Here is a 13458-nt window from a genome sequence, read left to right as displayed (position 1 = left end):
GCTTTTGCTTTTCAACATGAAATGTGCCTAAAAATAAGCTGTGAATCTCAACCAGAGGTTGAAAATAGCTCCACAGTGAGCACAGCTCCTCTCCGAGTGAGTTTAAGGACAGCCTTCATTCCAAGATCTGAAAGCTAAAACGTCACGTTCAGAGACGAGGTCACAGGCAGGGTGGCTCAAGGGTGAAGGACCTCCAAAGGCTCACAAGGTTGTCCTTGTCAGTCTCTGCTGGGGGATGGGGGGAGCAGCAAGGGTCCAGGCAAGGTCTGTCCCTCTGGTTTCCAGCAGCCACACCGGAGAAAGCACAAGTCAGAAGTTCCACATGTGCTTGGCCCCATGAACTCCCTGACAATCCTAAGTGCCTAGGAGTGTACACCTTGTTTCAGTGATTGGGAGAAAGAGATGAAGGGCAAAGGACATCAGAGCGGCAGCAGTTACTTCCCCATGACTGGAGAGCAAACCACCCTGCCACCACAGGTCCCTCGTTAGGTATTGCCTCTGAGTCAGACAGCCTCTGGGCAGGAAGGGCGAGCGAGACAGCCAATCTGAAGGAAATCAGTTGCTAAAGGTGAAGTGTCTTTTCTTATTGTTTACCAATATCTCTAGGAGAGCCTGAAATCTGATAGGCCAAACAGCATTCCTACAAAATGGTCTAAGAGCTGAGAGCTCTGGTCCACATCTTCTGGTAGGAATCCAAACCTGAGCCAACTGAGCAGAACCCTGGCACAGGCTCCTAGAGCAGCCTACCCCAGTTCCCCTGAACACGCCTCCCACAGCCTCACCCCACGCCTCTCAACCGCTTTCTCTCTGGGCTCCTCTGGAAGGAGGAGGTTTTGCAGTGATTCTCAATGGTGACACCTGACAATAGCTGAAGACATTTCTGGTCGTCACAACTGGGAAGCAGGATGCTACTGGCACATATCAGGTAAGGTCAGGGATGCTAAAGACATCGTAGTGCACGGGACTGCACACAAAGAATATCTGCCCCAAATGCAGATTGCAAACTAGAGTTACTGGAAGGATGGGATGCGGGCAGAGATGAGGCGTGGAAGCTTGTCAGACCTGGTTCACAGGCTAGAGCAGCGCTCCCGGGCTCCCCGAGGAGCCAGGCTCTCTGGCCATGCAGGGGACCCAAGTGTCAGGGAAGAAGGGGACTCACTACCCCGCTCCCTTCCTACCTCAGGAGAGAACCTCGCTATCACTGTTTTGAAAACCCTTACTGTTCCCAGCATAGGAGAATGAAACAACTGTGGAGGTGGATGCCGACTGGCTTGCTAAGACAGACACTGACACATGGTTAAAATGGTCGATTTTAATATATGAGAGATCTCCATATATACCCCTGCAATAAAACTGAGCAGAACAATACCCTGGGCTGTCTTCTTTTTCCCCTTTCAGAGAAACCAACCCCTCAGGCAGCATTGGGTGTGTGTGCTGGGGGGAGGGGGCTTTCTAGAGGGCACACCTGTTCTCTCAAGGCTCTAGAAGGGACTTCTGACAAAGAACAAGAAGTTCCTATCTCAACCAAGAACAACTCTAAGGTTACTGTGTCACTTTAGGTGCCTTCATGACACATCTGTGAATACTCTGAACCCCTGAAGAAATGGAGGCTTGGGAAGATGGGGTGCTTGTCCAGGACTACCCAGCAGGGTTCAGAGGCAGCTCCGCGACACCACAACTCATATCCTGTCCCCTGTTGAGTCCCATGTAGGGCCACCCATTGGTAGGACTATAGCAATAGCCCTGATATGGGCCTCAAAGCAGTTTGCGGACAACTGGCTACCTTGAGTCCTGTTGAGCCCTTCACTTCCAGTTCTCCATTCTGTCCTGCTGGCTTCCTCTACCCACGTGACTGCACCCTAGACTCTCAGGCCCCGAAGCTCTGGGAAACAAGGCGGGTGTGGTCCCCATTCTGAGTGGGGCTGAGGGACAACAGGCAGTTTGTCTAAGTTAGTTTCCTAATAACTATAAGAAAAAAAATACAGGCAATCTCACTAGTCATCAAAAGTACAATGAGATCCCACCCCAGGCCTGTCAGATTTGACATAGAAAGAAAGAAAGAAAGAAAGAAAGAAAGAAAGAAAGAAAGAAAGAAAGAAAGAAAAGAAAAGAAAAGAAAAGAAAAGAAAAGAAAAGAAAAGAAAAGAAAAGAAAAGAAAAGAAAAGAAAAGAAAAGAAAAGAAAAGAAAAGAAGAAAGAATGAAGGAACAAATGTTGGCAAGGATGGAGACAAAATGTCCACTTGTACTTCGCTGGTGGAAATGTAAGCTAGTAGCCACTGTGGAACTCAGAGTGGAAGCTTCTTAAACAACTAAAAGCAGATCTACTGTGTGGCCCAGCTCTGCCACTCCAAGTCAGCACAGCCCAGAGACACCTGCAGCCTTACTCACAGCAGCTAAGTTACAAAAAGAATGAAGCTGTGCTGTTTGCAGGCAAATTGATGCAACCAGAGATGTCTGGATTAAATAAATCAAGGCAGTCTCAGGCCAATCCCAAATGTTTTCTCTCATTTGTGGTTCTTATATTTAATATAGATTCATAAACCTGTGAATATACATATAACATGAAAGTACAAGTTAAACTGTAGGGGCAAAGATGACGACCAGGAGTGGGAGGAAGAGAGAGGAGAGGGCAGGGGGTCGGGAGAAATAGGTTCAACACTTGCATGAAATTCTTAATAATAATAAAATAGTAATGTTAATTTTTCTTCCACCTGATGCTAACCCCCACCCCCCCCAAGGCAGACAGCAGTAGCTTCCTAGGATGGGAAGAGCTGTCAAGCAGCCCCTGCCACCAGCAGCCACCTGCATGGTTACTTAGCCCTGCTCAGACAACAGCATGGTTACAGCTGAGAGTCTCACCTGAGAACTAGGGCAAGAACCGCCTACTCACTCTGCAGGCAGTGAGCACATGGAAAGGCCTCCCTGTAAGTGCCCAACAGTCAGGGAGCTGCAGGATAGAGGGCAGGATCCATGCAGCAACCCAGCCTCGCCATTCAAAGTGCTTTCTAGGCAGAAAAGGGATCGGCAGCAAGGAGAACACTGGGGCGACCCACAGAGCCCCAAACAGCCCATAGCTCAAACACAGAGCAGAACCAAAGCCCCCAGCCATGGTGGCTAGTCAAGAGAGAGATTCTGGGGAGAAAACTGTTGGCACTATGCGGCTACTCCAGAGGCAGTTCTACTGCAGACTCGGGCATGTGTAGGAGAGATTCAGCCACAGCAAGCCCGGGACATTCTAGGAGGCTTCCTGGTTCTATTCTGAGTTCCAGCCTTGACTTGCTGGGGGTTTGGGCGAACCGCTTCCTGTTGCTCAGGCCAGCTTCCTCCTGCCCAGGAGGCCACAGTGCTTCTCTGGCCCAGGAGGAAGAGAGGGTACATAATCCACGGCCACAGAAGCTTAAAGCCTTGGGTTTCAACCAAAGTTGAAATAAGTGATAGGTTTATCTAAGGAGCTTTTATCAGTTATCGTTTTTCACCCATTATTTATTTTACAAAATTAAAGATTCTTTTTACTCAGAAATACTGAATGTCCTTTTACCAACAAAGGTACTAAAAATGGTTTGTGGCTAAGGAACTTCCTCTCCATGGTTTAAGGGGAAAAAGAAAATAGAAGTGAGAATAACCAAACCAGGGTCTTTCCCATTCATGCGTCCTAGCTGAGCCCTCTAGGAACCATGTACGAAGGAAGGCCCGGCATGGGACAGGTCCTTGTATGCCTTGGCCTCACTCCAGCAGCAGCAGCAGCACATGCCATGACAGGACCCCCACCAAAAGGGCCAGCATCCTGGACCCTAAAATTGCTCTGCTGCCTTTATGTCTCCTTCGCTCATTCTGAATTGGCGTCAGGCTCAAAGTGCTATTGGGTGGACCACACCAGGGTTCCTACCTCATGACCGAGAAGCCTCCAGGGCCCCTCATCTCCAAGCCTTGTGCTGATCACTGAGAGTCACATGGCTCAAGCCCTGACTGCCAAGCCACTTACCAGAGTTCCAGAAGAGCTGGTTAGGGGTGGGGGCCTCTGTGCCTTCATGTCTCCATAATCAACGATGTCAAAGTTACTCTTCCAGACCATCACCTGCCAAGAGCAACAGGCAGAGATGAGAGAGGTAACTGAATTAACCCCAAAGTTCTCAGCAGTAGTGGCTCCCACCTAATAACGCCTGGGACCTGCTCCATATCCCTGATGAGGAGTCTCTGGGGACAGGCCTGTTGCATGTGGCACTAGGATGGGGTATCACCACGCAGCACAATTAGATCTTAGCACCTGCTTGTCCCTCTACCCAAGTGCCATAGATGCCTCAATATCAGAATCACTATTAAATCCATTTGCTCCCTTTCCTTGTTGTTCATGTCAATCTGGAAAGGAAGGCTTGAGGGTAAGCTTGCCCATCACACTGTGTGAAGTCGTGACGTCATGAAGATAAACTCCAGACCACACTATTGGACTAATGGTCTGACTCCAGCCCCTTACTGTTAGGCCTTAGGAGAGGGATTCAGCATTTGTCTTGTGCCCTCTTCTGTGAAAAGATCCCAGCTCCCACCTCCCAGAGCTGCTAGGAGGCTCACAGGACACAGTGGGGCACAGTCACTGGCATCATGGAATGGACAGTAACACACTCATTATTCTAAGCCCAATAAGTTTAACAATAAAAAAAAAAAATACACTCTTAGCCAGGTATGGTAGCATCTGCACTGGAGGTAAATGCAGGGAAATCTCTGTGTTCTGCATAGACCACCCAGCACTAAAGAGTGAGATCCCATCTCAACGTAGTTAGACAGATAGACAGACAGACAGACAGACAGACACATAAGTTTGATTCCAACATAGCTTCTATAACCTCTGTAACTCTAGTACCAGGAGATCTGACAGCCTCTTCTGGCCTCCACAGGCACTGCATAAATATGATACACAGACATACATAGAGGCAAGGAACACCTATTCTCATTTTAAAAAGAAGGTTAAAGATACAAAAATAAATGTCAAAAAAATCTCAAATAACTAACCACACTGTCTTCCACAACAGGATAATGCCTAAAAGCATTTCACAAAGGCTCGGAGAGTCACCCTGCCAGGAAGCAAGAGCACCCCCTAGTGGTGGCTAGAAGCCATGGTGGCTGGGCGCTGCTGGCGTCTCTTCAGGGTGGGTGGTTTGGCCATCAGAGGAGGAATCAGACAACAGGACGGAGTTAGTGGTGTCACATAAGAGCCACCACTCTATCACCCTAGAAGACGTAACATGTAGATGCTACCTCACTGGGACACAGCAATGCACATGACTCCTCCGGAGGCTCCTCACAGTTACCCACCACTGTTCATACGTCCCAGAGAGATGGGCATACAGATGGTACCTCATCTGCCACTTTATAAACTGAATGTTGGCATATACATACCGCATGTACAAGACCCTTACATAACTGTGGAGACCTAACATTACCAACAACAGAGTGGCCAGCACGAAGGCAGACATAACACCAATGTCACCCCAGAAAAACACGAACAAACTGTAAAAAGTTGAGGGAATTGTCAGCCTCGATGTCTGAGGGAGGCCACAGCAAGCTTCCTGTGCCGGTGATTCTGTTCCCCCCTGGCTTTTAGCATGCGCATCTACTACCCAGTCCCAGCTCTGCTTGCCACTCCCTGGAGGCTCGAGGCCTTCCAGGACCTTTTTCCTCTTTGGCTGATAGCTGGGACCTAGGGATGGGGTGGGAAGGTACAAGCTGGCTCTTATGTAGGTTGTGGACAAAGAGCCTTTAGCTAACCTTTGCTTTACTGGGAATCAGTACACTTTACTGCAGCTGGGCCTTACGGAAGGAAGGCCAACAGGACTTGTCTAGGCTGAGCACCCAGAGGATGACCATTCTCGGCTCCCCACCAGATCAAGCGTGTTTGTGGCCACTACTCTTTCCTCCACCATGCGCGGACAAAGGGGACTGTGTATACTCTGGGAGACTGCTGACGGGTGCATCCCTCAGTACTCCACACCTTTCCTGGGCCAGGCTTTGAGCTAGGCACCAAGGCCAGCATACTTCCCTCCCCCAGCAGATAAGTCCATGGCATTTAGTGGTCCGGGCAAAGAGGCACAGGGCCGACAGGATGCAGCCTCAGTGCAAGTGGTGGTAAGGTGGACAGGGCTTCCTCTCTACAGCCAAGGATACAGAAAACGCTGACCCTTTAGATGGGCAGTGAGCTGGGAAGGAAAAGGCAGCAGAGAATGGAGCAGAGGCTCCTGGGATAGGAGGCCTAGCAGTCAGATAGGCTTAGGGCCCAAGCTGTCTCTGCCGCCTGCTAGGACTGTTTTCTCATCTTTAAGAATAAAACAGGGGGGACTGGAGAGATGGCTCAGTGGTTAAGAGCACTGACTGCTCTTTCGAAGGTCCTGAGTTCAAATCCCAGCAACCACATGGTGGCTCACGACCATCTGTAATGGGATCCGATGCCCTCTTCTGGTGTGTGTCTGAAGACAGCTACAATGTACTCATAAAATTAAATTAAATTAAAAAAAAAAAAAAAGAATAAAATAGGAAGACTTGCCCCACAGGACTCAGGAGAACTAAATGAGCTATGAAATCCTTGCCACACTGACGACATTACCAGATCTGCAGTAAGTAGCCAGCAATTCTTCACTGTTTATGCAATCAGGAAAAAAAACCCTGAAAATCTTCAACTTTTTTACCATGATAATTAGCTCAAAGTCCTTCCAACACTCCAGTCTGACACGCTTCCATGAGGTCACCCTGAGGGAGCCTTGCTGGGGAGCAGCCAATGCCTGGGACCTAGGGGCCCCACCCACACGCCATCAGTTGCTGAAAGCCTCCAGCCTCCTATGGGGTTCGGATTCCTTAGGCCATTCTTTCTTACCTGCTCATCGGAGCCTCCAGAAGCGAAATACTCCCCCGTTCTTGAAAAGGCAACGGTGGTAGCAGGCCCCTAGCAGAACACGGAGCAAAGAGCAAAGGTCAGCAGGAACGTAGAGGCACACCAGTGATCCCAGTGCCGGGAGGTGGAGGCGGGGAGATCAGCAATTCCAGGCCAGCCTGGGGTACATGAGACCCTATCTCAATATATACCCTGCAACCCTCCCAAAAGGTCACTCTGAGTCTAACTGCACAGCTCCTGAATGGCAGTGGCAGTGGGACAAAGGCCTGAGCACTCGTTCAGCACATGGTCCTCCTCAGCCTCTGTCCAAGAAGCCTGCATGTATTCAGGGACAAGAAGCACAGCTGGGCCTCAGCCTCCACACACCTCACTAGACACCAGGCTGTGGGATCAAGGGCAGGCAGAGGGGAGTGTGGGACACCCACCCTGGCAGTCTGGCCTGGCTGGCACCGTTTCCATGGCTTCCCCCGGGAGATGCACAGCTCAGATCAGCACTCACCTCTCTGATGGAGGCCTAACACTGCCCTGCTGCAGCCCAGAGAGATGGGAGCCCCAAGGAGGAGCCGATGGCTCCAATGAACAAGGCAAAGTCAGGGGTATGAACAACAGGAAGGGGGCTGAGGAGGGAAACCCTGAAGGTGCCTGGGTAGTGGACCAAATGGCACCAACGTCTCTGCAATGTGCATGCATTTTCCTTAGGTTTGGGCCTAACATTGGGTGACGTGCTGCTCTGGCTGCCTGGGGACTGAAGGCCAGAGCGACCATCTAAAGGGGACTGGCAAGTCTATGCTACGCAGCACTCTCCGAGGAGCATGCCAAGGTTGGGTTGGGGGGAGGAGCATGACCTTCTAATAGAGAAAGAACATTCCTCCACATATGCCTGGAATCCATTCCAGAAAGAGAAGCCAAGCAAGGATCTGGTCACACAGACACAACCTTTACACGTAAACCTCCAGCTTTACATTTACCATGGCGAGCGCCTGGCATGCTGGAGGCAAAACCAGGTCAAAGGTTGTCTCTTACATCTGTCACAAAGGTCGTCTCAGCTCCTCTAGACCACCAGAGTGTAACAAGAAACTGCCGGGCAGTGGTGGCACACGCCTTTAATCCCAGCACTTGGGAGGCCAAGGTAGGCGGATTTCTGAGTTCGAGGCCAGCCTGGTCTACAAAGTAAGTTCCAGGACAGCCAGGGCTACACAGAGAAACTGTCTCGAAAAACCAAAAAAAAAAAAAAAAGAGAGAGAGAGAGACCTGCCCACAGCAGAGGCCTTCGGCAGCAGAGTCTGGGCTAGAGACTCGGGGGGGGGAGGCTAGGGAGACTCCCCACATTCAGCAGAGCTTAGGTTGGAAAGAGACCTCACAGCCATGAGCAGCTTCTCCTCCCCGAGGAGCAGAGACAAGAGGGTACATGCCTGCTCACACTTCCATTTCTAGTTCTTTCTCTCAGAGGTGTTGAGAATGGAGTGAGAGACAGAAAGAGTCCCACATCAGCTAGCGATGGTGGCTCGCAGCTCTGCACCTGCACTAACCCATCTCATCCCCAGAGGATGGGGTGTGCCTTTGCTACTCCAAGCTGGAGGAAACAAAGCCCAAGTGGATACAATACAAAGCCAACACCTGCCTGTCACCTCCCTTCTCCACACAAGTGGAGCCACAGGCTCTGGTGTACTCTACCCCTGGCAGCCCCAGGAATTCTAAGCTACCATCAACCAAGATAACACAGACCCACTTTTACTGGTAGGGAACACTGCCCACTTACATCCGTGAACAGTGAGTATCAAATGACAGGTGCCAGGCATCCTGGTCCACGTGACTTCATTGCTGAGTAACACTGGCTGCATGTGCAGAGCGTGGAGGAGGGGAATGTCCCTTCCAGTGGACAGTTGGCAAGGGGTTACAAGGCTGACGGAGAGAGGTGATACACTTTCCAAGAATGTCTACCTGATTCTTGACATCTTGGCCATTTTCATACTTTGAAGTTTTTAATGAATGATATAGTAGTGATATAGTAAAAAAAAAAAAAAAAAAAAAAAAGACAACAAAATGCTTCTTTCTTCATTTTGAGGGGAAAAAAACCAAAGAGGTAAGAAAGAAACAGGAAGCCGGGCGGTGGTGGCGCACACCTTTAATCCCAGCACTTGGAAGGCAGAGGCAGGTGGATTTCTGAGTTCGAGGCCAGCCTGGTCTACAGAGTGAGTTCCAGGACAGCCAGGGCTACACAGAGAAACCCTGTCTCGAAAAACCAAAAAAACAAAACAAACAAAAGAAAGAAAGAAAGAAAGAAAGAAAGAAAAGAAAAGAAAAGAGAAAAGAAAAGAAAAGAAAAGAAAAGAAAAGAAAAGAAAAGAAAAGAAAAGAGGAAGGAAACCAGAGCACAGACCCCTCTGCCCACCCAGAGCTCATCAGAGGCAGGCAGGCCCTCTGCCTACCCAGAACTCAGGGAAGAGCTCCAGGAGGGGCCCTCAATGCAGCAAGCAAACGCACACTGGTGGCTCACCCCCCTTGCCTGTCATCACTCCACTACCAGATGCCAGGCTGGGGACAAGATGGCAGCAGCAACAGCAGTGCTCACTGGAGAACGCACCCTGCTTACAGGGGTCAGGGCCAGAGGCCTGGCGCTGCACTTCAGGGATGCACACACAGCCAGGAGGCTCTGTGAGGCCCAAACTCCTCTCCAGCAGCGCCTGTCACTAAGAGAACTGTAAGACGCCTGCAACCAGGACCCTCTGCACTCCTAGAAAGAAGAGCATTCCTCCAGCATCTTGTTAACTTGTCCAGAGCCCAGGAAGCAGCCTGGGCTCTGAGTGCAGCCTGTGCTCCTATCCGACCACATCACCGGGCCACTGTAGCCACCTCGGTTTGTCACATATAGGCTACGATGTTTGCTTGATGATGAGATCACATGATGATGCACTTCAGACTGACTGCAGACCAGACTCTCTTGCTGACCTCGCCAGACCTCTGCTCTGGCCTCTGCTTGCCTTGCCAGGCTCTTTGCTCCCTTCCTCACCAACATTCTACCTACTTGACTGCTCACTGCTCCTCAAAGGCTGGGCCAGAAAAGGACTCTTTCTCAGGATTCCTTCTAGAGCCCCCAACACTGAGCTCTTCAGTCATACTCAATCTTCCTTCATCTTAAATACACTTGTCAATGACTCCACCTCCGTCAGATCCCGTAAGTTTCCAGTCTGTAATGCACTCATGGACATGCCCTCCCAAATTGCTAGTTTTGACTCAAGTTCTTCTTCAGGCAGTCAGTTATTTGGAAGTGAATGAATCTTCCTTTCTACACATGTCACTGATCAGATGTGGTGTGTTCTAGCTTGGTGGCGGCCTGTTCCTTTCATTCGATTAATCACTCCTAATGCCCTGCACCGGGCTCCAGGCAGGAATGCTGCTGGGTTCTTCCCTCCCAAGGCCTGTCCCTGGTCCCTCCTCAGGTCCTAAATGTGGCCTGAGCATCATCTCTTGCTGGGCCTTCGGCAGTATGGATTCCAGCTGCCCCGCACCCCACAGCAGCAGAGTGGCCCATGTGCTGGCAAGTCTGTCTGTCCCATGTCTGCTTCCTGACTACATCCATGCAGGTGCTCAAGCTCAGCAGGGCCAGGCCTCTCCTTCCCTGAAGCTGTTTTATGAGGTGACATTTCTCAATCTGTCATGAACACTGCATACACATGGCATCTGCCCTGTCTTCTCACCCTACGGTGCTTGGCTGAGCTCACACCGTCATTTCACCACGTGCCTCTTTCCCTTGTCAATTTCCAGACTCATAGAATCTATGCTATTCTGGTTTTTTCCCTCTACACTTTATTTAGTTATTTAGCAAGAACATGCACACCATGGCGCACATGTGGAAGCAGGAGGACCACTTGCAGAGGTAGGTTCTGGGTAGAGAATGTAGGTCATCAGGCTTGGCAGCAAGGTTCTTTACCCACAAGCAATCTGGTCAGTCTATTTCCTTTAAACAGCAAGCATCAGTGAGGCAAGAAAAAGGATGGAAGGAAGAAAGGAGGGAGGGAGGAGAGAGGGAGGCAGGGAGGGAGGAAGCGCAGACAGGCAGAACAGCCCCACAGTGAGTAAGTTGGACTGCATACTGTGCTACCTAAAGCAGCCCGTCCAGACCTTGGCACTCTCCTCACACTGGCCACAGTCTAGCCAGGTACCCGGACACATCCTGTACCAGTAAGCAAACAGGGCTGTCACACCACACACTCCTTGAGAAGGACAAAAGAAGAATGGCCATCAGAGATGTGGTGACTAGGAGGCCAGGGGACTTGGGTGTGGGTGCTGAAATTCAGTCCAGTCTACCAGGTGTTTATATATCTAAGTGGTGACCCACAGGGGCATTGCAAATCTGTGTACGAGGTGCTACCCAGGGACAGCAAGTCTCTCAACCCTGACCCAGGCAGGACCCTGCTCCTAGCTCTCTACTCGGGGTTGCTAGAAGGTGACAAGGGGCCAGGCTGACTGTTTCTTACGGTGGTGCACACTACTACTATCTACATGGCTCCTTACACTTCCCAGAGGGGTCTAACCAATCCCAAGTAAGACCCTATGACTACCAACATACTCCAAAACCAAGTGACTGGAAAAGGACTAAGTGCACTCAGGACATGGGGTGAACGGACGTTCCAGAATCTCACCTGCACTGCTGAAGCCCAGGGGCTGCATAAGCACCAAAGATTCCCCTCTCTCCTCCAGCTCCCCAAGCCCAGCCTAGGGTCTGGCATGGCCCACATGCCCAGAACACATTTGTGGGTCCCTCAGGAGCCTCTGCCCAATGCAAGCGGCCCGCCCACATGAGGGCAGACGCCTGTGTTCGCCGGATGGGGCGCTACTCAGTCTCTCCACAGTAACACGCACACCAAGTGCACAGCCACTGCCACCAGATTTAACTCTCCGCCCACGCCCACCCACCACCCTCTCCCAAATAGCTCTAGAGGATTTAAACCAAAATGAGCGTGGCTCAAGACTGGGTTTTGGAAAATATAGAAAAATAAATCTGTATTTCTAGCATCTTGCCCCCACACTTGCCACACAGATCTGTGAGGGCCCTGCTCGGGGCACGAAGCCTTAAGTGACAGCTGCAGTTAGTGGGAAAGCCCTTCCCTCTCCTGCCGGTGTTCCCTGACGTAAGATGAGGGGGCACATGGCAGCTCCTTTACAGCTCTCTTACAGTCCCTAGATCTGCATGAGTGGAGAGACGGGCTGGGAACCCTTCCTTCTTGCTTAGCGTCACCATAGTGGCAGAACCCAAGCTTCAGACTCGGTGCAGGGGGGCCCCCCCCTCTGGAGCTGTCCTGATCCAGTGAGTGACAGAGCGGCGGTGTCCGCTCAGGCTTGCATCCCATGGCTTACAGACAGTCCCCTGCCTCCCACCATTGCTAAGAGGCTCCAAGCTAAGGCAGAGTGAAAAAGGGCCAGGGACCACGCAAGTCCAAGCCAGCCAAGAACTCACCCTGCTTGCTGGCCTGACAGCCATGTCACTCAGCAGTGTTCCCACAGAACCTCAAAAAAGCCGGCCACACACACCCCATGCAGGCAAGCAACATGGACTGCGAAATGGACTACGGGAATCTGAGTTCCAAAGCCAGCCCATATGACAACACTAGAAGTCTTTATGCCTACAATAAGCTTACCAGTTTCTATCTCTCTGATGGTTTGAATATTTTGTTCTTCTAAAAATTCATGTTAAAATTTAGTCCCAAAGCAGCAGTGTTCCAAAGTGTGGTCTTTAAGGGAAAATCCAGTCATCGGCCTCTGCCTTATAAACGGACAGGGAATTGGGCTTTTTTGCCCACCTATTCTCTGCCAAGTGAGGTAGATAGAACTCATGACACGGGGCATGACACTCGTCCCCAGAAGCAGGTGGTGTCGAGGTACTACCTTGAAAGCTGAGAACAGCAACCACTCACACCAGAGGCCAGCGCCTTGATCTTGGCTCCCCCCTCCCCCCCAGTCTCAGAGCATGAGGAAACAACTTCCTATCTTCATCAATTTCCCAACTTGAGGGATTTTTTTATTTATAGCAGTTGTTTTGAGGCAACAGCTTACTATTAGCCCAGGTTGTCCTTGAACTTGTAAACCTTCTGCCTTAGGCTCCTCAATGGTAGGACAGCTACAGTATGCTGCTAAGTCTGGAAGTGTGGCCCTAAGGCATTTGTTATAGCAAATAAGAAGTGGACCCAGGGGCTGGTGGGATGGCTCAGTGGGTAAGAGCACCCGACTGCACTTCCGAAGGACCAGAGTTCAAATCCCAGCAACCACATGGTGGCTCACAACCATCCGTAACAAGATCTGACACCCTCTTCTGGAGTGTCTGAGGACAGCTACAGTGTACTTATATATAATAAATAAATAAATCTTTAAAAAAAAAAAAAAGAAGTGGACCCAGGCAATCTGCTTACCCTGTGGAGTGAGCCTTTAGCTCACTCTGCACAGTGAGAGCCCCGGAACTCACAGAGGAAGTCCTTAGCTCAACAGAATCAGTCCTTTACCCCAAAATGAGGCCCTCCCACACAGCAAATTATTCACCCAAGAGTGAGCCTCTCAACTCAGGTGAGCCTTTAGCTCAACAAA

At 50.5% G+C, this 13458-nt stretch overlaps 1 protein-coding gene across 2 annotated transcripts in view; it reads right to left on the bottom strand.

Moving 5' to 3' along the window:
* The window catches only part of Poc1a (POC1 centriolar protein A), a 70430-nt gene that overhangs the window by 38460 nt on the left and 18512 nt on the right, over positions 1–13458 (bottom strand). For both annotated transcript variants that reach the window (XM_021206915.2, XM_029543335.1), the window contains exons 8-9: positions 6862–6930; positions 3985–4077 (exon numbers count right to left, since the gene is read on the bottom strand). In XM_021206915.2, the coding sequence (XP_021062574.1) occupies positions 3985–4077; positions 6862–6930 (162 nt within the window). The remainder of the gene's footprint in view (positions 1–3984; positions 4078–6861; positions 6931–13458) is intronic.

This window comes from Mus pahari, chromosome 10, assembly GCF_900095145.1.
Source record: "Mus pahari chromosome 10, PAHARI_EIJ_v1.1, whole genome shotgun sequence".
Lineage (NCBI taxonomy): Eukaryota > Metazoa > Chordata > Mammalia > Rodentia > Muridae > Mus > Mus pahari.
Note: the sequence above shows the minus strand (reverse complement) of the source record. Positions and strands in the feature narration are given on the sequence as shown.